General features: G+C 40.2%; 1 protein-coding gene, 1 long non-coding RNA gene and 1 other non-coding gene across 17 annotated transcripts in view; all 3 read left to right on the top strand.

Annotated features, from left to right (window-relative positions):
- The window catches only part of LOC117218882 (dual specificity calcium/calmodulin-dependent 3',5'-cyclic nucleotide phosphodiesterase 1), a 153223-nt gene extending 129091 nt beyond the window's left edge, over positions 1 to 24132 (top strand). For 4 of the 7 annotated variants that reach the window (XM_076522960.1, XM_076522959.1, XM_033467623.2 and 1 more), the window contains exons 2-13: positions 4025 to 4180; positions 4763 to 4973; positions 5348 to 5461; positions 7062 to 7214; positions 9458 to 9511; positions 12413 to 12662; positions 13988 to 14245; positions 14727 to 14896; positions 15491 to 15736; positions 15892 to 16118; positions 16201 to 16296; positions 16847 to 24132. In XM_076522960.1, coding sequence (XP_076379075.1) covers positions 4025 to 4180; positions 4763 to 4973; positions 5348 to 5461; positions 7062 to 7214; positions 9458 to 9511; positions 12413 to 12662; positions 13988 to 14245; positions 14727 to 14896; positions 15491 to 15736; positions 15892 to 16118; positions 16201 to 16296; positions 16847 to 16941 — 2030 coding nt within the window. In that variant the 3' untranslated portion in view covers positions 16942 to 24132. The remainder of the gene's footprint in view (positions 1 to 4024; positions 4181 to 4762; positions 4974 to 5347; positions 5462 to 7061; positions 7215 to 9457; positions 9512 to 12412; positions 12663 to 13987; positions 14246 to 14726; positions 14897 to 15490; positions 15737 to 15891; positions 16119 to 16200; positions 16297 to 16846) is intronic. The other 3 variants (XM_033467634.2, XM_033467615.2, XM_033467644.2) reach the window with 3 other exon arrangements.
- On the top strand, positions 5963 to 6034 carry TRNAT-CGU (transfer RNA threonine (anticodon CGU)). Its single transcript has one exon. It is a non-coding gene; the product is annotated as a tRNA-Thr (tRNA).
- Positions 24133 to 25477: 1345 nt separating the features above from the next.
- Positions 25478 to 26688, top strand: LOC117218794 (uncharacterized). 9 transcript variants are annotated; one of them, XR_013033694.1, is made up of 5 exons: positions 25478 to 25594; positions 25653 to 25775; positions 25861 to 25975; positions 26049 to 26097; positions 26177 to 26688. It is a non-coding gene; the product is annotated as an uncharacterized LOC117218794 (long non-coding RNA). The 9 variants fall into 9 exon arrangements; XR_013033693.1 differs by having other exon boundaries at positions 25839 to 25975; XR_013033695.1 differs by having other exon boundaries at positions 25653 to 25779.
- The last annotated feature ends 222 nt before the right edge of the window (positions 26689 to 26910 follow it).

Here is a 26910-nt window from a genome sequence, read left to right as displayed (position 1 = left end):
TAAACGAAATCATTAAAAAAGGAACTTTAGTCGTTCGTATTCTTTCAAGCAGCAAGCTTAAAGCATACATTTCTATAGTAGATGTATGGTAAGTATGAAAATGAAATTGTAAAACGAATATACAAATTGGTTACAAATTAGTTTGCTAATAGCTTAATAAATATTATAAGTTTGATTTTAAACAATTGCTTGCGCGTTGCAGGTTATGCAATACGTATATATACAGGGTGTTCCACAATTACTTTAACAGCCGAAAATGAGGGGTAGCTGAGGTCATTTGAAGTAACTTTTTCCTTTGCGAAAATGCAATCCGCGGCCTTGTTTACGAGTTATTAACGAAAAACACTGGCCAATGAGAGGTGACGGTGCGAGAGAGAGAGAGAGAGAGAGAGAGAGAGAGAGAGAGAGAGAGAGTCCGCGAGAGAGTCCGCAGCACGAGGCTTTGACAGATGGTCGGAACGGACTCGAGCCGCGTTCGAAGTATTGAACAAATCACGAAGCGAGAACTTTCCGGATTATTTTTTACTACGTAACAGTGATGTTTTTAAGAAAAACGCTGTTCACCTTTACTTTAGAGCGTCTGAAGAATATTTACCAATTTTTCGGACCCGAAATAATAAGTAATTTAACCGTGACGGCTGTTTTAATTTTCTAGTGTGCATGACACCTCGTGTGTAACATGTGAAATTTTTAGGCAAGGTGTACAGTGAAGATTAACAAAGTACGTAAATGATATTTTAATTTAAATAATTCCGTGTCCGAACACAGTTCGACGAATGATTCGCAAAGCTAATTTAATAAATAATAATCGTATTAAAGAACGTAAGGGATATGTTTGTTAGAGAAATATGAAGAATATTATCAATAAGAAACTCACCCATTTTCGCAAAGGAAAAAGTTACTTCAAATGACCTCAGCTACCCCTCATTTTCGGCTGTTAAAGTAATTGTGGAACACCCTGTATATTGTATATATTTTGTGCGTGCGCGCGCGCGTGTGTGTGTATTATATGTAGAATGCACGATGTAGATACATATTGTAACAGCAACGATTAATCTCGTGTTCATCGACCGATGAAACCGCCTCTACGAGAGGACGATATTTATTTGCAATTTAAAATTACACGGGGCACGGTCGCTCTTCTCCAACTATTTTTAACAAAGTCATCGGTGCAAAAAGGGCTCCGTGCAGTCTTACCGTATGAAAGTTAAATACCTTAAAGCTCAAAAGCTCCGAGGTAAATATAGACGAAGCCTGAGGTCCCGCAGCATTCTTTATGAATTTCATAAATGAACAACGGCAAAACCTGCTGGCGCTTGAATTAATAAGCAGAACTAACGATTCAACATCGTGGACGCCGCTTACTAAACTAGCATACCTTTAGACCTTTATTTCGGTTTATCCGAGTAAGAGTAACATATATTGTTGTTGTTGTTGTTGTTGTTGTTATTATTATTATTATTATTATTATGTTATATTCTCGTATACGTACATTGTATGTGTATTGGCATATTATCGATACATATTTGACATAAGTCAGTTGCATATTTTGATATATTTGATCGAAAACTAAAACTAGTAAACTTCCGCGGTCTAATAACAGTTCGGTTTGTAAAATTTCATAATGAATCGTTTTATGACCAAACAGCCGAGAAACTGTTACGAAGCTTCCAAAAGCGTCGCGAAATACTTTGTAGGTTCTTCAGAATTTTAGAACAACTTTCTGGACTTTCGTGGTTTCGAATGAAATTTCGTATTTTAACTTTTCTCTCTCATCGAGTCAACTATCTGATTACAATTTATATTACTCGAGTTCCCGAGTAGACCGCGTTGGGACGTAGCCGTGATCGAACATTCACCGACACGGAACCTGTGCGGCTTAGCAAGGTCTCTGAAAAGCTGACCATTGTCATCGTATGGACGACACTCGTAGCTTGCATTTAGCCAGCCGGTGGTGATCTATGGTTTCGCATACGATTTGCGAATCGTAAACTGGATTACAATTGCTCGACAGAAATCGAGTACCCAGTTTATGTCAGTATCGACGGTAAACGAAGGGAACGCGAACCGCTGTTGTCCTCAAAGATTTATCGTTCTACATACGAAGTCGTATTAATAGACTGCACGCGTTTATGCGCACAAATTATCGTATGCATATCTCTTCCACTTGCTGTGCGCAATAAAGATTTTTAACATTGTCTTATTTTATCGATACAGTCCTGGCCAAATATGTATTATGTATGTATGTATGTATACGTGGACGCCTTTTAAAACGGAATAACTTCTCTAAAATTAGATGAAATCGGTTGGATTTTTTTTAAACGATAGGAGGCGCTAACTTGCTAGACAATGCAAACGTTGCAATCGAGTGGAATGACAAAAGAATAATTGTACAATAACGATTTTCAATTTTGTTTTCTCCGAACATAAGTGTTCCTTTTTTTGTTCGAGATGCATTTATTTATACAATACCGTTAAATAATAGATTTAGGTAGCTATTAATGCAAGAATGAAAAACAAAACGTTTCGAAAAGAACATTATTAGAAAAATTAATGCTTATTAAGCATACAACGTTGTACCAGGTTTAATAAGGGGACAAGATAATGTTGTCGGTCTGCTTCTTAATTATTCGGAGTAGTTAACGAAGTTTCTTGAACTTCATTGAAAAATCAGTGTTTACAAATACTAATAATTATTTCACCGTGGATCGCTACACACATTCAAAGTCCGCCTTTAATGAGATTCCTGCGAGCTCGCACTTCGAAAAATTCAATTTTCCCAGCTGCGTGGAAATTTAATAATGAATTCATTCTCATAGAATGCTGGAACCTCAAAGGCACGTCCCTCGCGTTCTTTAGTATCGACAATGACATTTGCAGACGGGTGATAGAAATTTAATGAGAATTATGCATACGAAAAAGATTGAACTAGCTTTCAGCAGAATAGAATGATGAATCTTGTAATTACATTAACTGGAAACTATGGAGAAACAAATTGATTCTTATAATTCTTCAAACGGAAATTACAAATACATTCGTGTACCACATTCATGATATAATACAATTGTACAAGATTGATCTGGACGATGTCCAAAGTTTGATACACAGACGCATTTCTAACAGTTTCCCATGGAACGGATAAAAGTGTAAACGACGGACTAAAAATAATATTGTGTCTACCGTTGTAATTAATTACGTGACTCGATCTTCAGGTTTTACGTAAATACGTAAAGAAACTCGTCGTATACTTATGAAAATTGCAACGTCGAAGGATCGGTTACACACACAGCTCTATTTATTTAGACCATCTCAAATAGAACCATAATCTGCAATTAACGATATCTCACTTAATTGTATTTCCGTTGCACGCGTGTGGTAGGTGACCGTCGTGAATTCATGCAAATTTTATGCGATTCGAATATATCACACCGTTAACTGAAATTCACTGCCCCCCCCCCTCCCCATTCCTCACCCGTGTATGTAACTCTATTTATTAAACATCTCACTTTCGGAATGTATTCTAGGCATCTAATTGAATTATAATAGTAACTTGCAATTACGAATTTAATTTATATTCTTTACATAACGAACGTTTATTAATAAATAAACTACATTTTCATTGTCGAATAAAGTGAAAAATTCTGTAATTCCAATTTGTAAATAATAAGAAAATAGTAAATCAATTGTTTCAGAAGTTATTTCAGAATATAAATATATTTAAATATACGCGGAAACGATTCACACACGACGTGTTAAATAAGTTGTACGGTTCGTGTTTGAAATAAAAGATAACGATAAGTTCTATACTCTATATATGTATTCGATCTCTGAAACAAACTATTGTAATTGTAAGAAATGAAATCGGTAAGATCCCTGAGATTTTAGCTTGAACAGTTGCGGTCGCTAATTGTAGCTTCGAGATAACAATGGGAATGTCAAAGGATTATTACAAATGTGTACATATATTTTTCTTGACTGCTTCAACGATTTAAACGACTAAGTTACTTCTTTTTATCGATTCCAGTTGCATCTCCGCCGGATCGCAGAGTTACGAAAGATGATATCGCAGTGTCCTCGCCCGGTGCATCTCCGAACGTTAACGCCACTACGAGCTGCACTGGTACAGCATCCCCTCGATCGCACAATCCCTCCTCGCCTGGTCGCAATGGCCAACTACCAAGTACGTATAATATGTATTAACCGTGGAATTCAACGGATAAGTCTGTGGCTGTAAAAAAAAGTTGTCGCACGTACATAACGATTTCTTTTTTTTTTTTTCAAAAAATGTTAATTTATGCATTAATCGAGCCGCAGAGTATAGAATTTACGTACTATAAAATTATGAAACGCGAAGGAAAAACTATGCATAGCAATGCGCACTTATATCTTAGAAATCTGTTACGCTCAAACTTGGACGACCCATCCCCTTTTTCTTCTATTAGCGACTGTGCCGAGCTCGGGTAGCGGTAACATTTCCTTATCTCTCGGTAGACAATGGCATTGCATAAAACCAACTTACATATGTATGTACATAGAACGAACACGTAACAGACGCGTACCACAAAGGGGTGCCGCTAGTGTAAAAAATAATCACGCAAGAATATTTTGATGGCTGCGAAGAAAACGTTCCGACATCGCGTCGATGAAGTTTGAAAAGTTGATTAATCTCACGCGTTATCAAGATTGTGCAGCGATGAGAAATTTTCTTGTTTCCGTGTTAAATAGGGCGCCAGTTTAACGTTCTCTCTTGTTTGCGTTGCAGAACAAGGCACGCTAACGATAGTACGCCGAAGTTCTGGCAAGAATAAAAATATCGGCGGAAGTTTCGAAGGATCTCCGCCACCGCTCAGCCCTGACACTCTTTCGTCCAGCCAGTCCGTCGATCTCGATGAGATTCTTGATAATGTCGATTTAACGACAGACACGCTTCCTGCCGTTGACACCCCCGATGCTTGCGACAAAGCTGCCCTCAGGTACAATCACGACGATTTATTTTCAAATCAAGCGGATATTTTAATATGAAAATTTAGACAAGTCAATATTATCTGCTACTCTTTATTATATTTGTTCCCAAATCTCGCGCATCGTTCGAGTCGGTTTGTCTCGAAAGTAGATCTTTGTTGTCGACACATTAACCGTCGAATAATTAAAGAAAGTTAATCGATTGATTGTAAAAATTCCGTATGAAATTTCATTCATTCATTCATTCATTCAAGTATCAAAACCGAAGCTAGAAAGTGAAAATTGATCATAGGGAAAATTCATTTCATATTCAATTTCATATTAGAAAAATTCTAGTCTATTAGAAAAAAAGAAATTCAGTTACTTGGAGTCGTTTCTATCGCAGATTGAGGTGCTTACTGAGGCAGCTTCAACACGGTGAAATATCAGCAGAATTACTTCAACGAAACTTACACTATGCAGCACGCGTGCTCGAAGCTGTCTTTCTCGATGAAACCAAGTAAGTTTTTCCCGAAATATAAATTACCATAAATGTTTAGTTTATTAAATAACATTTCTATATTATAGTCATTCACAGAGAGCCGATAACCGCTTCTCTAGGATATGCAATATCGATTATCCATTATATTGTAAAAATGATTACACTCAATGGTTTGTGACCACTATCTCTAGACACGGTTAAATCAAAGATTTCCAACAAATAATACACACGTTACGATCTGTGAAAGTAACATAATTATTATAAATATTGTTATAATTTTTCTTGTTAATTAAGTAATACTAATATGTTACTAACGGTAATTTTGTACAAGGCTCACGACTCTTGGAAACACGAACGGATACCACAAGATTCGAATTATATTTTATATTTTGTGAAAATGTTTGTACGATACAATTGTTGTACGAAACGTTCGCAATTAATTAATTTCCAAGAAGCATTACGAAGTTGATCTCTGGATTTATTATGACCTCCAATTCGAACCGTACGTATCTCAAGAGCGCCTCTTTAGCTCAGTGGTAGAGCACTGGTCTCGTAAACCAGGGGTCGTGAGTTCAATCCTCACAGGAGGCAATTGAGTTTTTTTCTTCATTCTTTTTCTTTTTTATTTCGAATACATTTCTATTTTGTAAATGTGGTATGTGCCTCGGGGAATTACGAACGTCTGAAATTCCTTGTACAATTATTTAATATAAATATAAAAAAATATAAAAAAATATAATCGTCGTTCGACGCAACTTAATGCTAGGCGCGTGCACATCGCGGTTCCTGAAGATCTTTTTTCAAATAAATAATTATTTAATTTTCCGACAGAGTGAAATTATCTTATCTGGTAAATCGTGTGTTTCGTCAAAGTTATATTTTTTCAAACGATAAGACGACAGATCGCGGTACATATATACTTCGTTCACAGATTTCGTTCAAAATTCTCTCGCAAGCTGTCCCAATTTGTTCGTTAAGATCGACAAAGCGAGAGCGAACCGAAGCGAATCAACGAGAAACCACCGTGTATGCCCAGAACATTTCGATAGATTCGACGTAAACGCAATTACTTTCACATTTTCTACGAAGCGGGTGTCGTTCGCGGTATTTCATAATCGTAACGAGCAACATAATTCTAAAATTGTTTAAACTTGTTGAATAACTAACATGTACCAATTCTTCAGAGCCACGATCAACTGCCACCACGATAGCAACAGATATCGCGTACATATCTATTACACACATATATATATATTTTAAGCGACTTCTACGCACGTGACGTACCTTTGGCTACAATTTATTCAGACTTTTCAGGAAAATTCCGGAAGCGTGTCCACTCGAACACGATTACAGAGTATCTAAAGCGATTTATTTAAGCTGTCTCTAGGTGTAAACGACATTTTCCAGTGCGAAACGTGCTAAGACTCTTAATTTCTTAAGTTAAGTTGATTTACCCGAGACACAGGGTTGAAGCAGACTCGAGACCGAGAGACCAGTCGGCCGAAATATCGAATTTCTATGTTGACACGATAATGCTTAATGATAATGATAAGGAAAACTGTAATGATCTACTGTTCTGTTCTCTACTTGACACGTGCACTAACAAGCAGTACCACAGGGTGAATTCAGGCGGGGTTGAGTGCTCTCGGTCATCGCGTAGGGATGCGGGCCTGTCATCTGCATCCCTTGGAAGCGCCTTGGACTCGGACGGACCACAGGGCCATGCGGTGGTAACCCAGAAACGGAAGCTTCGCACCCCCGTATGGGCAAGGTTGCGAAATATTCATATTTCCGACCTTACGCGCGACTGTTCTCGTTCTCACCCAACGATCAGATTTATCCGAACCCAACATCTGCTCCGATCCAAGTACACGTCGTCCCTTGTTCGATACATCTTTACCGCGATCATCGTCTGGCTAGGCTCACGATCATGCGTCGTTTGCTCAATCATTATTATCGGGGAATCGAACTTTCTTCTGGTCGACGAACTAGTCAACGTTCGCCCAGAGCTCGGAAAGAATCGACGACGGTCAGGGTTCAATTTCAAGCATACAGTTCGTTCGACCAACCACATTCCACATTGATAACGAGACGTGAAAAATGTTGGGAGGGGGCGGGGGGAGGAGAGCGAAAATCTGTCACCAAGGCTAGTTTTATGCAGATTTTCCATTAAAAATTCATTCTTTTGCAAATTATGTATTAGCGATTCTTTTTCAAATTAAACCGACCCTTTTGTAGATCGTAGCCATCTATTTTAAAACCAAATTACCCCCTTTTCGAATCAACTTGACCCTTTTCTAAACGAAATTCACCTATCTTGAAAACAAGTCCAAACTTTGTTTAGAGGTCGATTCAAAAAGCGAGTCGATATTTTGACAAAATTAAGATTCTCTTCCGCGCTCTAAATATAAGCACACGCTTTTCCATTCTTCTGTATCTAGATATAAAATATTAGAAATTGATTGTTTCAAGATTATCGTTTATCAATTATTTGTTGTTTTCGCGCCACTTGTTACAAAGTGTTAATTATCTTGGCACGATGTTCGCCTAACAGAATAATTAAACGATCGATCTAAACGGATGGGTATTGCACGAATATCGGAGATATATTTTTAACAATTCGTTAATAGCGCGAACATGGCAACTGTTAAATGGATCGAAATGTATCGTAATAATATAGAAAACTGTAACGGAACCAATCATTTTCGTGATAAACGTGATTTTCACTGCAAAACAACGAAAACGACGTTTTCGCTCTCCCAACGTAAATGCCAACTGCAGATTCAAATTCGTCGTAACGTTGCAATACGTTTTCTTCTTGTCAATATCCTAGTTTTAGCGTTCTACCATGCGTAGCGTAGACCTTATGCACAGGAATTAATACGTCATGTAGTACAACACGCTGTATGTATGTATAACGCGATCGTTAGCAAGCTCTACGTATACATATATGTATAGAGTAACTTCGAGACTTTTGCCTTTCCCAGTAATTTGCACACGATTATAGTGCACGATCATTACCAATATAACAATATGTAACTCCAAGACTACAGGCAAGAGCGTGTACAGTGACATTAACAACCACCATGATCGCAAACTATGATAATCGGAAAACAAAGACGAGAGTAATACTACAGATATTTACCAGTGTCATTCTATGCGCGTAACGTAATACTTGAGACGTGTACCACGTACGTTAACAGCTTAAGATTCTAACGTTAAATCGCATCGAACGACAATATACATATAATTTACAGAAGGAAGCGAACAAATAATACAGAATTATATAATCCGCGATCCGAATTGAAATATACCGGGGGAAAAAAAGCGCAACGCGCATGCGTATCGTACATATAATACAAAGGACAATCGAAAAGGGTCTACCGTTAGCCGAACACATCCAGACACAGCATGCCGACTATCTTGACCTGCCTGGCCTGTCTCTCTCTTTCTCTCTCTCTCTCTCTCTCTCTCTCTCTCTCTCTCTCTCTTCCTCTCTACTCTAGTCTCTTTTTAGATCATTCTAGGTGTGTAACCTGTTCACTTCTTGGATGACTGCCTGTTTACGAGCTGAATGCATCTTCTTAAGAGTCGACTTCCTTCTATTGTCTGTGTTTCCTGCGTCCGTGTCTCTATCTACCAAGTGCATGCGTATAAGGTGTACGCTGAAAAGTCGCATTGTTTCGGAACGAGGTGTTACATGGAATGCTTAAGCATCGCTAACGTTACGATTCTGTCCCGACGAGTGATATCGCAAAACCGTGAGAGACCGCTAACGCGCGATACGGTGACTCGAACCAAAACCGAATCCGCAAAACCGGAACAGAACGAAACATAACGGGTTTCTTGTATATTTTTGTGTTGTACGATACATAGAGAAGAACATTTACAACTTCGAGTAGCCCGAGAACATTTGACACGCGGGCAGACCTTTCTTGCTTTAGATACAGCACCGTCCTCGATGTGTTCTATCGTTAATGTGACACACCTTTTTCTTGATGTTTGAAATTATAGAGACACCGAGCGTGCGGAGTCAGCTGCTACTTGCCGACAGGGTGTACGCCGTAGGTTCGTTCCAATGTTTGAATAACTACATTGCAAATATCATTCACGTTCAACGTCCATCGTTCTGGCACTATTTCACCGTTTCCTATTTTCCCATTTTCTTTTTTTTTCTTTTGGTTTCTTTTTGGTTTCCCGTTTGTGGCTCGAGCTGCGCCGCCACGAAACGATCGCGTTTTAAATTCACGGCTCGGATGACAAATCACAGCCGCAACGCAACGCGAGACTGTTTTTCTAAACGATAGGAGACAGGAGGACTGGATTTTTCGACGGTTTTCCGGCAGTTCGACCGATTTATTCGATAAAAGATAAAATCTAGTCGTTGAAATGCTTACAGCAAATCGATCGTTTCAACCTTAACGAAACAAACGTAAGATCTGTTTTTCTGTTTACCTGTTTTCCTCATATTCACGAAAACGATGTACACGTTGATTTTTAATTGGAAATTACCATACCGCACTGCACGAACCCCGATAGAACCGTATAAAGTATATTCTTCCCATGATCGTATCGTTTCGAAAGTTTTCAAAATCACCATTCGTTTCTGCCTACAAGCGTATACCGTGTATATTAATATATCCTTGTATGCTATAGTCGACATTGAAACGTGTTCCGATACGACGATCACGACGACGCGATCTCGATGCGATCTTTAACTCGAAAAAATTGGAAGCACTCGATGTATGCGGTAGCGTTCGAACAAAGTCAATAAATTCAATGAAATTTCTAGAGCTCGAGTGTTTACAGTCTCGCGTTGCTTACCGAAACAAATTTACGCATCGTAATTATATTCGCGTATAAAACATTAATCACCGCTGAACAAACATCATCCGTATTTATATATTTTAAACTTTCCATAAAGATACATACGAAAACCATACGACAACGCATGTAAGTACACAGAGAGACGTCGTATCGATGTTGCTAACCATGTTTCGGATTTTTTTGTTACACTCTTTAATCGATCACGCATGTACGTTTCACTCGATTGTAACGATATCACAAGGTGTGCAAAATTCTATCGAATAACATAGATTTCGATCGTATCGCCCAATCGTGTATATTCATTTGATAACCAAAGCGTTGCAAGTGTGTATCAATAATGTAAAGTGTGTACTCGAGGTAATTAGGATATATCCTTTGTTATTTGTGTATATATGTCACGATATATGTATACATCCGTATAGACCAGTTCACGCTACCTGAACTTTCACGATGCCCGTAGCAACAAGAAAAATGATTCATTGCCATCCGTATCGTCTCCGACTTTGAAATTTTCTACCAATTAGATTCACGAGCAATAGCAATCAGCACTCCACAAAATGAAACGCTGAATTCAAAGGCATTCGCTTGCTAGGTCGACAGCGTGTAATATCTATTGTACGGCGCGGTAGAATTCACACACACACACACGCGCGCGCATGCATCTGCAATCGTAGATTTCTTTCGTAGCACTCTGACTCAACCCCGGAGGTACCTCGCGAGGACCTAGCCAATATCTTGTATCGATTTACCAACGTAACGTCAACAACGTACAGAAATATTTGTAACACTACTATTATAGTATGCAAAGTTGGTAGTACACGTTAAGATCAAACTAATTTTCTCTGTAGTCAGCGTTCCATTTGTGTAAAATTTCAGCACTCATCCTGTGAACTCCACGTTAATTGCACTTTGAAATTTGGATACATTAAACTTCCACAAATATAAATGCAATAATATATATATATATATATATAATGTGTGTGTGTGTTGAAACCCCTTATGCCCGTTGCTACGTCTATCAGTTTTGACATTGAAGAAAACTTGCCGATTATTGGAAGAAAAATTGATATTGACACACTATTTGCGGGTCACAGATCGATCGTCAACAACTATAAATAAACGAGCCACGAGGCTCGAATAATCGTGTCTCCTCTTCCCAAATTCTTCATTTTTGTTTACAAGCTGAGGAACAATTGGTGAGAATTTACTGTACATCGCTTCGGCACCAATCTCTTTTCTTTACCGCATCATTAAAACACGTTCGCACTCGAGGCATCTATACATTTCACGTTACACAGTTTTCTACGATATTATTCGTAACGAACGTTTGTACGTTTCTATAAAATTCAAATTATGTACACCTTCTTCGGCGTATACGGTGAATGCGAATTCTTTTGCCGAAGTGCGACAATTTGTCGTCGACAAGACCGATACATCGCGCACACAGGCTTCTTCGATTCTTTAATAACCACGAAACCGATCAGATTTTATCGTACGCGACTAGATCGAAACGAAAAGCGGCATCAAACCGATGTGCAATTTCACAAATGGATTACACATACGCTGCACATCCCTGGAAATCAAAGTCGAGCGGGGGAAGAAAAAGTAGAAGCCCAACACGATTGAGAAAAACGACAAACAGAATATTTATATTTATGACGTGAAAGCATCGTGAATAAAAAATTGATTTTCTCATAACCGTGAACGGTGAAACGTCAAAGAAAAATAAATTGCATTTTACCGGCACAGTTTGTATAGAGAACTCCGATATGCATATACATGCGTGTTTCCGATACGATGCGTACGAAACAACTTGGAATGCGATAACCATGAAATTGATAGGCAAAATTCGCAACGAGCAAATCAAAGACAAATCGCTGTTTCACTCGCAACCCGTTCGATTTCCATCCAAAGATAAGGGTAGTGTACGCGTAGCCCCTAGGGATCCATGATGCGTGTTTTTCTGTTGTGTTCGATTTGAAATTCAAAAAACAGAAAGGGTGACAAACGATTAACGGAAGTAACCCGACTCTGTCCTTTTAAAGTGTAGCGAAGATAGGAATGTTCGTCGTGATTCGACTGTTCGCGCGCTAACTCGGCCGCGTCGATCAACGCGTCAATAACGAGCAACATTTTTCTTAGACGGCTGGCCGACGAAGACGATGAACTGTCCGAAGTTCAACCAGACGCGGTGCCCCCGGAAGTGCGGGAATGGCTCGCCTCGACCTTCACGAGGCAGCTCGCGACCACCAGACGGAAGGCCGACGAGAAGCCCAAGTTCCGTTCGGTGGCACACGCTATCAGGGCTGGGATTTTCGTCGATCGGATTTACAGGCGGGTAACCAGCACCGCGATGATGCAGTTCCCGCAGGAAGTGGTTAAAGTACTTAAGGTAGATCGTTCGCCGCACAACGGAATACATACGTACCATACATACATATTTGCCCTCTCTAGCTAGTGAAAAGTCGATTTCATCGAAACTAATACCGGATTGTAACGTCAGGTTGTATCGTTCGATAGCATACGTTCGATTTTCATACTAACGAAGTCAATTCTAGTTAGGTTTGGAATACACGCTACTTATTGCTTGCCGTAGGCAACGCTTATACATTATTGTACGTATATTGCGAAGTTGAAGACCAGAGAAAAGAAAGAGGAAACGAATCTTGAAATAAAAAGATACAAATGTAGTTCTAACATTTAATTGGCAAACAACCAGAACAACCGGTAGATGTATGAAAAATTTCAAGAGAGCAAATTATAATCCAAAGATTGTGCAATAGTACCGACTGCAAACTGCAAAGAATCCTAACGGATCTAATAGATGGAAGGGGGTTTCTTAGCGAGAAAGAGGTTCACGATCTTCGAAGTCTCGGGAGATTCGAGGAAGTTATGGATCTCGAGAGATTTGCGCAGTTGTACCCTCGGTTGCCCCATCGGTATACTTAGACATTATACATATGTAGATCCTTCTGAAACTTTGCGAGTATGTACCGTGTGAACCCTTAAACCTCGGTAATCTCGGATCTCTTCTAAAACTCTGCCACTCGTGAATCATTTCATAGTTCTCTAACGTGGTCGAAAATACTAAAATTCTACACACTAACTTAAACACAAAAGCTTAGGTATGCGAGAAATACGCGGCCTATCTTTCTCTAGATAACTCGAGCTTCGATATCTACAATTTTTTCGAGATCTTACATACTTTTCTTTTCATTAAAATCCCTATGAAACCCCTACCGGGATTATTAGCAGCATACGCGTTGCTGTGCATCGGAGTAGAGGAAACACGCGGAAAAGCCGTTTCATTGGCTCGAGCATTTGCTTTTTCATTAAGTGTAATGCCAGTATATACGAAGGGATCCAGAAAAGATAGCGTTCCTTTGTTCGCTATTGAACTCAAAAATGGCGCGGTGGGGGGGTGGGGGGTGGGGGTGGGGGGAGATCTAAAAGAAACGAATAGTTATTTCGTAAAAGAAAAGTTTGGAATTCCAGTCACAACTGACATCGCAATGTTGGCGAATACTACTATATACGTATATGTGTGTATATGGCCCCGAAACGTGCTTCAGGTTCTCGAAATTCTCGAGAATCCCGGGAGTTTCGATATCCGAAATAGCTTTCTGCTTCGATCGCGGCGAAATTCGACGCGACTTGACATTTTTGGAACGGCGCTTGGAACCCCTATTCAAACGTACATACATGTATTTGTTTAAGACTCTGGACGACTGGTCCTTCGACGTGTTTTCCTTGAGCGAAGCCGCGATGGGAGCTCCGGTGAAGTATCTCGGCTATGATCTACTCAATCGATACGGTATGATCCACAAATTCAAAGTGCCGCCCGCGGTGTTGGAATGCTTTTTGGGAAGAGTCGAAGAGGGTTATTGCAGGCACCGGAACCCGTACCACAATAATCTCCATGCTGCAGACGTCGCCCAGACGATGCATTACATCTTGTGTCAAACAGGTCTCATGGTAAGTTCGGAAACAAAGGTCGGTGAAATATTTCAGTTAATTATTGGTATAGCGGCGGAGTTGCCGATACGGCAACGTTCATTAATTATACCCTAACTCTCTTTAGGTAATTACAATGAAGAAAGTGTCCACATAGTTTTGGCAATTCTCGTGCACCAAAAAGAAAACATCGCGACTCGTAACTTTTTCGCTTTAAAGTTCTGATCGTAGCTACGCGTTCTTCGTCTCGCGCCGAACGTATCCCGTTCGAATATCCCGTGGAATCGAGCGACACCCCTATGGGGATCGGAAGCTAGGAATAAGTTTCGGTTAATCCCGGGTGTTTTCTATGTATGTTCATACATCCGTACGTATGCGTGGCCACCCCACCACGCGCGTCGCGCCACCGCGGCCACCGCTGCTACACCGCCTGCCTCCGTCGAAAACTGCTTGTTTCGCGTGAATAATGCACAGAATGTATCCGGCATTCGCTTGTTCGCAGAATTGGCTGACCGACTTGGAGATTTTCGCTACCCTGGTGGCGGCGCTTATTCACGATTACGAGCACACTGGGACCACAAACAATTTCCACGTAATGTCCGGCAGCGATACAGCGCTCCTCTACAATGACCGGGCTGTACTGGAAAATCACCACATCTCCGCAAGCTTCCGGTACGTACGAACGGATCGGAAAGGTCGTGCATATGGAAAGCTGATGGTGCACCGATGCTGCTAGCCTGCACAATTATCGGGCATTTTCGTTTCAATTTGTCCGCTGTTAATCGCGAATTACCTAGCACGTTTCCATCGGTGCACGATGCGATTCGGTACCTCTAATAAGGTAAAAGTACCTTTTACGCGGAGCGCTTTCCAAAAGGTACAAGATTATCGTCGATCCTATTACAACTTGAAAGCGTTAACGTATTTATACTATTGTTCGCTGGATCGATGTTCCTAGATAACGCGCTAAACTTTGAAATATTTATTTAATTTCGATAAAGTACGACACGAGTAAGTCCCGTCGTGTTTAAAAATGGATTTCTTTCATTTTTTAAATATCTCTAAAAAAAGAATGCCCGTTCCAAGATGGAGACACCGAATATGAAACACAGATATTCAAACTGTTCTATATAAATCGGGACAACGAAAAAGTTCGAGTGTACAATACGGATCGGTATTGTGCTCTTGCTATATCATTTTTCAAAATAATTCTTACGTTCAGAGTTGTAAATGTTGCAGGTTGAAATTTTCCTTGAAATTTTCCAGGATATTGAAAGAAGACGAATGCAACATATTACAGAATTTGTCGAGGGAAGAGTTCAGAGAATTTCGTTCGCTCGTCATCGACATGGTTCTTGCAACCGACATGAGTTTTCATTTCCAACAATTAAAGAATATGAAGAATATTCTAAGCCTGGCGGAACCTAGCGTCGACAAAAGCAAAGCGGTCAGCCTCGTCCTCCATTGTTGCGACATCTCGCATCCAGCCAAAAGATGGGACCTTCACCATAGGTAAGGCACTAAAATAATAATGTTGTACGAAGATCGTATTCCCGATTCTCTCTCGTAAATGACGCGACGCATCGTTACACGCGGATATGTTCTCCTATTCTATATCCATTTCATTCGTAAGAATTTCATTCGTTTGAATTTCGTCCGATACGCAGATGGACTATGCAGCTCTTGGAAGAGTTCTTCCGTCAAGGCGACAAGGAACGGGCGCTAGGATTGCCATTTTCACCGCTGTGCGATCGTAACAATACTCTGGTTGCAGAATCGCAAATAGGATTCATCGAGTTTATCGTCGAACCCAGTATGCAGGTGTGCAGCGACATGTTGGAGACGGTTCTCGCACCGTTGAGCGCCAAGGAGAGCGTGGACGAAGCTAATAACGGTAAGCCGGCGTCGCGCTCACGGACTCGTAGTAAAATGAGACTCGTATTCGCGATCGTGTTCAAATGACAAACGATTTGCAGGATCGAACCCAGAAGCCAGACGATTCAAGGTTGGAAAGCCTTGGATTCCTTGTCTAGCAGAGAACAAGAGAATTTGGAAGGAGCAAGCTGTCCGGGGTAAAATATAATATATACTTTTCTTTTTATCGAGTATACCGGAAAGTTCTATTCGTTTTTCAATCGAAATCAAATAACACGTTTTTAATACGGTTATCGATACATGTATTTACCAAACGGTACAATTCCCGTACATGTACTATCCTTGCGAGTGTATTTTATTGTAGAGAGAGAGAGAGAGAGAGAGAGAGAGAGAGAGAGAGAGAGAGAGCGAGAGAGAGAGAGAGAGAAAGAGAAATGCGTAACTGTAACTAAGGAGGCAACTTTGCGTTGTCAATTTGTTTCGTTTTCCATACGCGTGTATGGAAAGTATTGTTTTCGAATCGGGTAGGTCAGAAAGTTCGTGCGGTTATTTAACAAGTGTGTAAATACGAAGCATTTTTTTTTTTATATAAAAAAATCTCTTTATTCAATTATGTATCGACCGTGGTGTTACATACGAACTGTTCCCATTTATTACACAATTTACTAATTCTCCGTTTATACGAAATCCAGCCTCTTTCCATCGGAGGAAGCGATAATAATGAGCGTTTTATCGATGTGTCCACAGATGCCGAAGCGAGAGCACAGAAAGAACAAGAACAGAAAGCGAATGACAACCGCGAGGACGGTGACACGGCTCAGCAAACAGCGCCTGAGGAATGAAAAATCCGGCGAGCCGTTCAGTTTTTCAAGAACATATGTAATTTTAGGCTACGAAGCGGTTCGTGATCACGCAGGAAGTAATTCGGTAACACGAAGTAGCCGTATCGCGTGTCTCAAAAGGATACCGCGATCTCTTTCCCGATGCTCGAGCGAACGTCGAAGATCGAGCGTACGATTAAGAATCCGACCACGACTTATTTATACTCTTTGTTTACCACTATCCTGTTTCACCGTGTATCGTTCCATCGATCTCGCTATTGTAATTGCGCCCAACTTTTTCATCGCTCGAACTCGTTCGAAACCGATGTATGTACTATGTATCTTCGCGTGTCCGATCGGTAACTCTCATAGACGAAAACGTTCCTCGACGATTAGCAAAATTAGCAAACCGATGCGCACGACAGCATCGTAATTTCCGATGCTTCACTTTCCGCGATCGCGCAATGCTTTTGCGGATTTGTACATACATATAGGCTTTCCGGTTTTTCTTACGCTTCGTTGACGAAATAGGCGCGTTCATTTCTAATCCGCTACGAAATCAATGCCTTCGCTGCGACGCAAACATTTCGTCCAGAACTCGTGCTAATGGCAATAGCTTGTTAATCGCCATAGCGTTCGCGTCCACCGATATTCGATGCAAATCGTAAGATTTACAATTTTTTTAGAACAAGCTCGTTGACCTCGTGCATTTTTCTTCTTCCTTAGTTACAGCCTCCTTTTCGAAAATATGTGTATCTCGCGATTACTATCCACCACATTTCCGACAGTTAAATATCAACGAGTCAGAATGCTGTCGTGTGTATGTGTGCGTGTGTGTGTGTTAGAACTAAATAGGGCACACTAAATGCGAATAAATAATTACCTCCGACTTTAATTTTTCAATAAATGTCTCGAGAGCTGTTTTCACTTTCACGCGAAAGCAATGGATAAAATAGTATAATTACTCGGTTGGAACTGCTTACTATTACGTAAAATACTGAAACGGTTAAAGCTGTTCGGGGAAAAAATGTTGGTCGCAGAGACGTTGATTTCTCGTTGTTAGCTTATTTCAGCATTTCGAATAGCTACATGTTACTGCGTACATAACTATTATCAAAAGATAGAAAAATAGTTTGCCGGACTCCTAAACGTAACCGTAGCCTAAAGTTACCAGTCTACTGTAGACAGAACAACAGAAGAGAAGAGAAGAGAAGAGAAGAGAAGAGAAGAGAAGAGAAGAGAAGAGAAGAGAAGAGAAGAGAAGAGAAGAGAAGAGAAGAGAAGAGAAGAGAAGAGAATAATGAAGACAAGAGAATAATGAAGAGAAGAGAAAAATGAACGTACTTAGAGAGCACAATTGTCCATTCTCGATCAAGTGCTAGCGAGTGAAAGAACACTATGCGATCGTTGACAAAGATTACCATAGTGTTCTACCATTGGAACGCTGTCTTTATCCGTACCTGTTTTTCTTACAATTAGTGTGTAATTGCGAACTTACATTTTTCCATAATAGCGAAGGCTTTCGATTTGCAAGAACGTGTATTCAAAGTAACATTGACGTTTCACAAATTGAAGAAAAGTTCGACTCGTATCGGACGCAAAAATTGGTTCCAAAGCCGTAACATATGTACAATGAGAGAGTATTTGTATTTTATCCAGCCAATTCGGTTATCGATTCGTAACAGTTTCATGCTTCCGTTAGAAGTCTCCTGACATTTGTTTCAGCAACAGCATCAAATACATTTCATTGTTGTCTTTTCGTCGATCGTTTAAAAATTTTTATAACGCGATCTTACACGACTACGAGCACATTTCTTGCAACGGAGGTAACATCGAATTTCCTTGTCCCGATGGCTATTACATATTGTACGTATTACAAACACGCCAAACGTTGTTAGTTCGATGAACTGATTTTATTAGAAGAACTCTGATATTTATTAAATACTCTCGATTGTTAAACAATTATTAGAGTACAATGATGATTTTGAATCGAATCGTGCGATCACGTGTTTCAAAACATTACTCTAAAGATTTTGAAAGTCTTCGTAACACCTAGTTCTATTCTTAACGCGCACGCCCGATGGAAGCGGATTTCGGCGCAAGCTGAAGCTTCCGTTCGCTTCCTCGAAATTTCGACCAGCTAGGAACTTAGATGAAAGACCAAAAATCGCTTCTTTTTCAAGGTCCGATTTCTCCGATACGATTCGTCTACCAATTGCGAGCTTCGCCCTCGAAGCTGCTGCAGAAAATTGCAATATTTTGTTGCTTCGCGTCGATTCACGAATGCAAATCTTTTCCGATGATCCAAGAAAACTCGTGAATCGTAACAAACAACAAGCGCGAAGGTAAACGCGAATTATGGTATCGTATACGAAAGTAATCTCGTGGAACGTATTGCAATATTTCCAATTAGCAATTCTCTCGATACAATTTCTCTTTTATTTTTCCGTATAATACCGTTTTATTACTCTTCTTTGAAAAAATTACCAATACGAAATCGAAAACAGAGAAAAACTTGAGAATACATACTTGCTGGTCTTTGTATAATAATCAAAGTACTAGACCAAGCGAATATCGTAAACGTTATTTTTACAATGACAAACAAATATCTTTACGCAATGAGAAAACAATAAAAGCATACTATTCATATTTGATCGTTCCTTTAAAATCGTCCGATCGTTGCCGCGTTAACGTAACCGCGATTAATTCTGTTCGGTTTCTATTCGTAAGTTTTGCTACGAAAAAGTACTAAAATTTTTTACAAGTACATATGTATATTCGGAGAAATTTCCATACACGAACTAGCCGAATCGCGCGCATACATCGATTCAGCCAAAACAGCGCGAAACTATCGTTCCCGATGACAAAATTCTCTCCATCACCGAAAAATCTTTTTCCTTATTTCACTTTTTGTAGTTACAACGAGATCGAGAGTAAACCGTAATCTCTAGACTGCGAATCTTTAAGTAAATAACTCACCTAATCTTTGGGGATTATTTTTCAATGCCTAAAATAAAGAAAACATTGATTTCGTTATTAAAAATTTCCTTCCGTTGAAAATCAAATGGAAACGTTGTAAATATGTCGTAAATTTGCATACGGTATACGTACAAGTGCATAAAAATCCGCAGTCGAACGGTTATGTTTCGGAACCGTTTCAAGTTTTACGAGAGGAACGAACGCGTCGGATCGGGAGAAGTCGGGCCTAACCAACCACCATGATGGATTAAATCCTCGGGATTCCAACGTCACTGTACATACTTACTTTAAACGTGTATTAGTATACACACGAAGATGCAGCTTTAATGTATGTAAATGTAACGTTTAACGGAGATATCACACAAATGTTTACTCGGCGTACGCTACGTTTCGCGTAGATATATGAATATACGAATACGGTGGGGAAAGAGGATCGTCGCGTTGAAATCAATGCCCTGGGGTAACGCGAAGACAACGCCTCGAATGGGGGAGGGGGGGGGGGGGACTCGCCACTGTCTACACCGGTTCGAACATATCCAAGGGTCGCATTATTTCGCACGGTATATCCGTCGCGTCGATCGAGAGGAAACAAGAGGAAACCGAACCTGTGCAACATCCTTCCTGGACTTTGACCGGCGTTCCGTGAAACCTTCAAAATCTAGGATCTCCACTGTCTTCGTTACGAATATTCCATTCGTGCGCGCACGACACAACTATTAGACGCCGAAGCATTTAACGCGCGGGCGCCATCGGGAGAAAGAGAAAGATATTTTATCGTCGTAGAGGACGTATAGGATCTAACGCGTCTATCCAACTTTCAAGTTAAACATATCCGTCCTATATTTATTTCGTTTTCCTCTTTCGGATTTAATTCGTGCACACGTTGCCGCGTCGACGCTCGCGAACGTCGACGACACGGAAGGAACGCTCGCGCATCTGTTCCCGCAGTTTTCTTCGAAACGGTTTCACGCAACACGACAGATCGGAGGAAAAGCGCGGAGCGTAAAGTAATATTACGGATGCTACTACAGACCGGTTGCACACGGTCGAGATCTCGCGAGAATCGGCGGTTCGCGTTCTCGCGAATCAATTTGTGGCAACGTGTACGAGAAATCAAAAAGACAGTCTGTTTCCATCGACGACGTTAACGCCTTCAACGACATATATACGTGTAACCGTAAAGCGAAGCTCTATTAAATTCTATTTAATCTGGCCTTTTACAATTTCTAGACGACTTTTCCGACACGGCAAGCTCGCGAAGTTGACCGGTCTGAATATAACCCGAAACAACCGTTCGTACACGAGATACAACGAGAATTTACATAATTCTCATTCGGTCACAATTGGCAACCGGTTGGAAGTCGTCGGGCCGCGGGTGCGTCGCTCTATCCTATTTAATTCGATCGACGAAGCTTGTCGTACAAAACACAGTGCTTCGAAGCAACGTTCTATTCGTTTTCCGCTATGGAGATTAGATTTTCTATCCGTTACTTCTCCCTCTATATTCGGGCCGTCTATCCGTGCTTGTCGAAAAGTTCAAACTCTCGATGCATTACGATACCTAGGGCGCGCACCTATTTAGCGTCGCGGAACTAACGGATCTTGTTTCTATACGAGTAAATTGATTGTACATACGAACGTACGAGTCTCTCGGCGGACGGGATCGATCGCCTGCTTGCTACAAAACGTTCGTGTATTTTGTGACATCGTGCTCCGCGATATAAGACTGTGTGCACAAGGTTCGGATTCGTTGCGACGGTGTTTCCGCGAATTGTTCGAATCAGTCGGCCGTTTTCGTGATTTTTCGATTGATTTTGCGCGACCATTGCCTACGCAAAAGAAACGTCGCGTCGTCGTTGGCGGCAACACCTTTCACGGTTGTTTTCGCGTTCGCGTGCTCGGCACGAATTCGTTTTACTTTCTGCAGCGGACGAGGGGCCAAACGCGCGATAGAATTTACATTGAAACCATGGTCGCGTTAGAAGAACATTTTTCGATAGAATATGCGCGAGCGAAGACGACGCGTTGCGATTATATATGTATAATACTATAACGTACCGTTCAACGGTCGACAAGAAATTTCTCGGTCACTGGGATCGATCGACAGGGGCAGCAGGATCGCCCGATCGCGTGTTACCGGACCAAACATGGAATAATCTTCCTCTCTCGCAATCTTCTTACGTAGGAGAAAGAAGAATATAAAACGTTGTCACCGGGCAAATCGACGTACGATTATTCCGTATTACCATATGCCACTATGAACAAAACGCGCACCATTTCGTTTCAGATCTACATACGTACATATTTCGATTCCACGCGTTTCAATATAATTGAATCACGGATCTTAAGAGTGGCCTTAACTTTTGATAATACGGTCATTTTATTGGAACGGTAGAAAAACTATTACCTTTATCGTTTCTTTTATATCGTATTTGTTTTCATTTCCTTTTTTTTCTTTTCTTTTCTTTTTCTTTCTTTTTTTTTGGTAATATCATTTGTATCAGTTATACTACCGTATTTATATTATCACGGTGATCCAGCGAACGAACGAATTCATTGTCTGTGTTCACTTTTGTGTAAAATCCTGAGAGAAATTGTGGGTAATATCAATTTCGATTCGTTTCGTATAGTCTGTTAAAATGTTTAGGAAGCAAGAGCCAGTTTGTACGTATATTCTAAACAAGAACCAGCTTATATACCTTATTCGAACATGTTCGGATCTTTACAAACCGACCTCGACTTTTTTTCATCCCTCAATTTTGTAATATTCGCTAACGAAACTCTAAATATATAGATAATATTTAATTCGTTAGAACCACGGGTAGATCGCGATCGCAAGTTCTGAAATCGATATTGTGCCAAGCAAATGTTAAAATATTATATAAGAAAACTGTGTTCCGCGGCCATTTTAAAGCCATTTAAATCCCCCCCCCCCCCCCCCCCAGTAACGTGCCTATTTTTCAACAAGTATACGTATACGTTTGCAATACCGATACGAAGAAAACAACTCGCAAGTCATACTTCTATTCTATTCTTGAACGTTTTTGGATCTTGCCTATCGATAAGAGCAAGCGATCGATCGGTATCGATCGGTGTAATGTAATTCGTTTAATTTATAATCCGTTTCTATGTTGCCAAAACTGGAAGTAAGCGTTTTACAAGTACACCTTCTGTTTTCTCATTTGGATATTATACGCTCGATTATACACTCGAAAGAACGTAGAAGCTTTCGGAAAGAACGGGCAGAGTTGATTCGTGAGTGCAACCAATGACACCCTAAAAATTGTTCACCATCGATTACTTTCAGAAATGGTACGACGAGCATTGTGCTTCAAGGAAGGGCGAACAAGTTGCGTTTGCACAAAACACGGTGTAGTCTTCGGATCGAACTTTCTCACTGTCCGGCTTGTAATTCTTTGTATCTCGTAACCTGGCCGTCTTCGCTCGCGTCGCGCACACCGTCACTTTAACCGTCTAGAAGTCTCTTTGGACAAACACTGGCCTTTCCTTGTAGATCGAACGACTACGAATCGAGTCCGTGATCGTACTTGAATCAGGGAAACGTGTAGCACGTCCTCGATATTTCCTCTTCGAAAGTATCGTTCGAGAGGAATAATGTCGTGAAGATGACACGATGACTCGATTGAGTTAATGTAATACGATAAAAAGGCTTCGGATAAGAATACTCGACCAATAATCGTAATTCGTAAGATAAGTAACTCGGAATGGAACGTGCGGAACACACGCACACACACGCGCGCGCGCGCGCGTGCAAGGAAGAAACACGATGCTAAAAAATACTTCTCGCGTCCCAAAAAGTACACGTTCACCATTCATTCGTTGCGTACATGGACATAAATATTACTTAATAACGAGTCCAGCTGATCGTAATCGTCGTCATGAATCACCGAATAAGTATGTACCACAAAACTGTGTATACAGAGAAACCGAATGACCGATGCATTTCCGTTTGGTTATCTTTGATTCGTTTCTTCGAAATTCCTGGTACATAATACTATTCTTGCCAGCACAATTTATTGCAAAAAGATGTGTACATAATCAACAACTTTCAGCACCGTGTCCGTTTGATGTGATGTAATTAAACCAAGACGTAAAACAAAACGGGAGAATATATTAATACAAAGTATAAACACAAAGTATAAATACACCTCGTGTATAATTAGTACTGTATTCTGCATAAATTTAACGAGAAATAAAAAAGATACTCGATTAGTTATTGTTGTTCGTTATTTGTTTGTACCTACCTATCGCATACAAAGCGCGTTGTCAAAGTTATTTCTCGTGTACCTATACATATTCGTTTATCGTTCTATCGTTGGTTATTGTTTATTTTCATTCGGGTATGTGGCTTGTTGTTTATTTTTTCGCGTTGGCCTCGATGCTCGCCCAATACGTTAATTACGACAATATTGGTCCATAAAAAAAACTAAACCAAGGACACGGAACTGTTCAGAAGGATCTGTTGCACGGGTGCGTATCGTGTAACAAAATCAAACGACACACGAACCAAAATATAATTAGTTAACATAATACGTAATACGATCAAATTTCAAACAGCAATTAACTACGTATCGCAATGTTGTCATTCGTTTTTTCACACGACATCGATGCAGCACTTTATCGTGAACAGTCCTGTGTGCCCTTGGTTTACTTTTTCAAACCCTGATTTTCCTATAATGAATATTTTTAGGCGAACCTGCAATCAGCATATAAGCAACGGTAACGAAAGAAGATAGCAATAACGAAACGACAACGATAATAATTCCCAACGAAAGAAAATGTCGCGGCGATACGTCTGCTGCGTGTGTCGTGTTTGACACGAAAACGAACAATTTCGAAAAAAGTCGTCGCCTGCGAGGACTCTGAAACAACTAGGGCTCTCCCTCTCTCTCTCTCTCTCTCTCTCTCAAACACCTGGACTTTGTCCAGGTCTCCTTGAGACCTGGCTGCGTACAGCACGCACATGGGAAGGTTGGAATTTTCGCGTCCGAAAATTCTTTTACATTATGTTGCGGATCCGCTACAACACGCTCTCTTCGTTTCATTCGGGTTCGAGTCAGAAGAATCGGAATTGAAAGAGAGACGGTGGTATCCGTGGAAACAATGGCGTCCGTACCGTTCGCTCGGTTTCACGATTCGTTTCGTAGGTACGCAGTTATTATTATCCGAAGGAGATTACGGAATTTCGATTGGGACGTCCCGATGCGTTGAGAGAGGTCCGTCCGAGCATCGTGGGAACTGGCGAGAACACGAACAGCATCGCGAACTAAGAACCGAGGATGCCCTTGAAATTTCGTTTGAAATAACCGTTATCGATGCGAAACGTTGAACGTTGAACGTATCGGGGGTTTCGAGTATGCGAGTTTGCAAAATGAATTCGAGGTGTTGATCTGTACAAGGAGAACTTTATTTACTCGACAGACGGTGTTTGCCCCCCATCTAGCGGAAAAACGCAGAAACCGGTAGCCAAAATCTATCGCCGATAATTTGGCTAACAGTTTGAGCCTTTTGTCACTGCATCGATTGGCGCTGTACGGATATCGGAACGGAGCTTCATCTTTTCTTCGACAGAGGCGCCATATGCAGCGTGTACGGCAGGATAACCAAAAAACATTAATTATGGCGATTCATTAATAATAAGGATATAATATAGCAAAGACGTTAAAAAATGCAGGTAAAGTGGACGTAATTCTAAACAGTTATCCTATTTACAGGTATACTTGTTATATTAGGTCGAACAGACAGTACAGAAGGACTTCCGACTATCGATACATAAATATTATTGTTTAATTTTTGTACCGAAATCTATGATGAGAGACGTAATAAAACTATGAATTTAAAGTAAACCATGGACGGTGGGTAAAGTATCGTTAAGCAGAAAACAGTAAATTGGTTGATTTCTAGAATGCTAATTTCAGGTTCTAGCTTCTATAATTACAGGACTTGCCATAGCGGAGACTTTTTTTGTAAAGATTACGGAATTTTCGCGTTGGACGAACCAAGAAGAAGTTTAGATGAATAAAAATGCAGACAGTTTAGGAAATGCATTAGCCAGGTATGTTGCAATGATTAATATTAAGATGAGTTTAATCGAATAGATGAATGGTGAAGGTTGTTTTCTATTACAGATTGGTGAAATGAAGATAGTTTTGATGAACTATTCCTAAAGAAGAATAAGTATGCGTATGATAAATGTTTGTGAATATAAATGTGATTTGAAAGGTATGGTATGATTACAGTTTTCTGAATTCCGCAGTGGACTCTCGGCAATTAGATGCTGTGAAGTGGATGATGCGAAGGAAGATTTATGGTTGAAAGTTGAAAGATGGGAAGAAAGTAGGGAAGACTTTGCATAAATAAGAAAAAGAAAAAGAAAAAGATGTATCGGGGAGACTGGTAGGGAAGAAGACAGTGGAGCTAGTTTCTGTAAGAATAAATATGGAGCGTTTGTTTTGAAAGCGGTGCAAGTCCAGTTTGTTTGGTTTGGATAAAATTGAATGTTGGCAGATGTTGTTCCATCGGGAAGGAAGAAACACGTGGAGTTTTTGCGAGCAGTTATGACACGGACGTGACCAGTGTTGGCGTCCAGATTGTCTGGACGTCGTCCCCAATAGTCGGACATATGATATGTCGAAGAATCCAAGAATCCAAGAACTGCTTCTATGGTGGTAAAAGGTGTTTGAAAAATGGTGTACAGTATTTAGTTGATTAAAATGTATGATTTGTTTAATAAATAAATGTATTTTTTTTGGAAGAAAGACAAGGAAAGATTTTGATTACTTTTCGGTTGACTTAATAAATTTGTATTGCTAGGACTTTTCGGTTGACTTAATAAATTTGTATTGCTAGGTTATAATGGGTTACTTTGAATTGAAAATTCCTAGTTTGACTATATCTCCGATTCTAGATACGTGTTTGTATAAATTGTAAGAGGATATAATTGATGTATTTGATATGATGCACACACATTTGATTATTATATAGTTTAAT

This window comes from Megalopta genalis, chromosome 6 (assembly GCF_051020955.1).
Source record: "Megalopta genalis isolate 19385.01 chromosome 6, iyMegGena1_principal, whole genome shotgun sequence".
Taxonomy (NCBI): Eukaryota; Metazoa; Arthropoda; class Insecta; order Hymenoptera; family Halictidae; genus Megalopta; species Megalopta genalis.
This window is presented reverse-complemented; position numbering and strand designations above follow the sequence as displayed.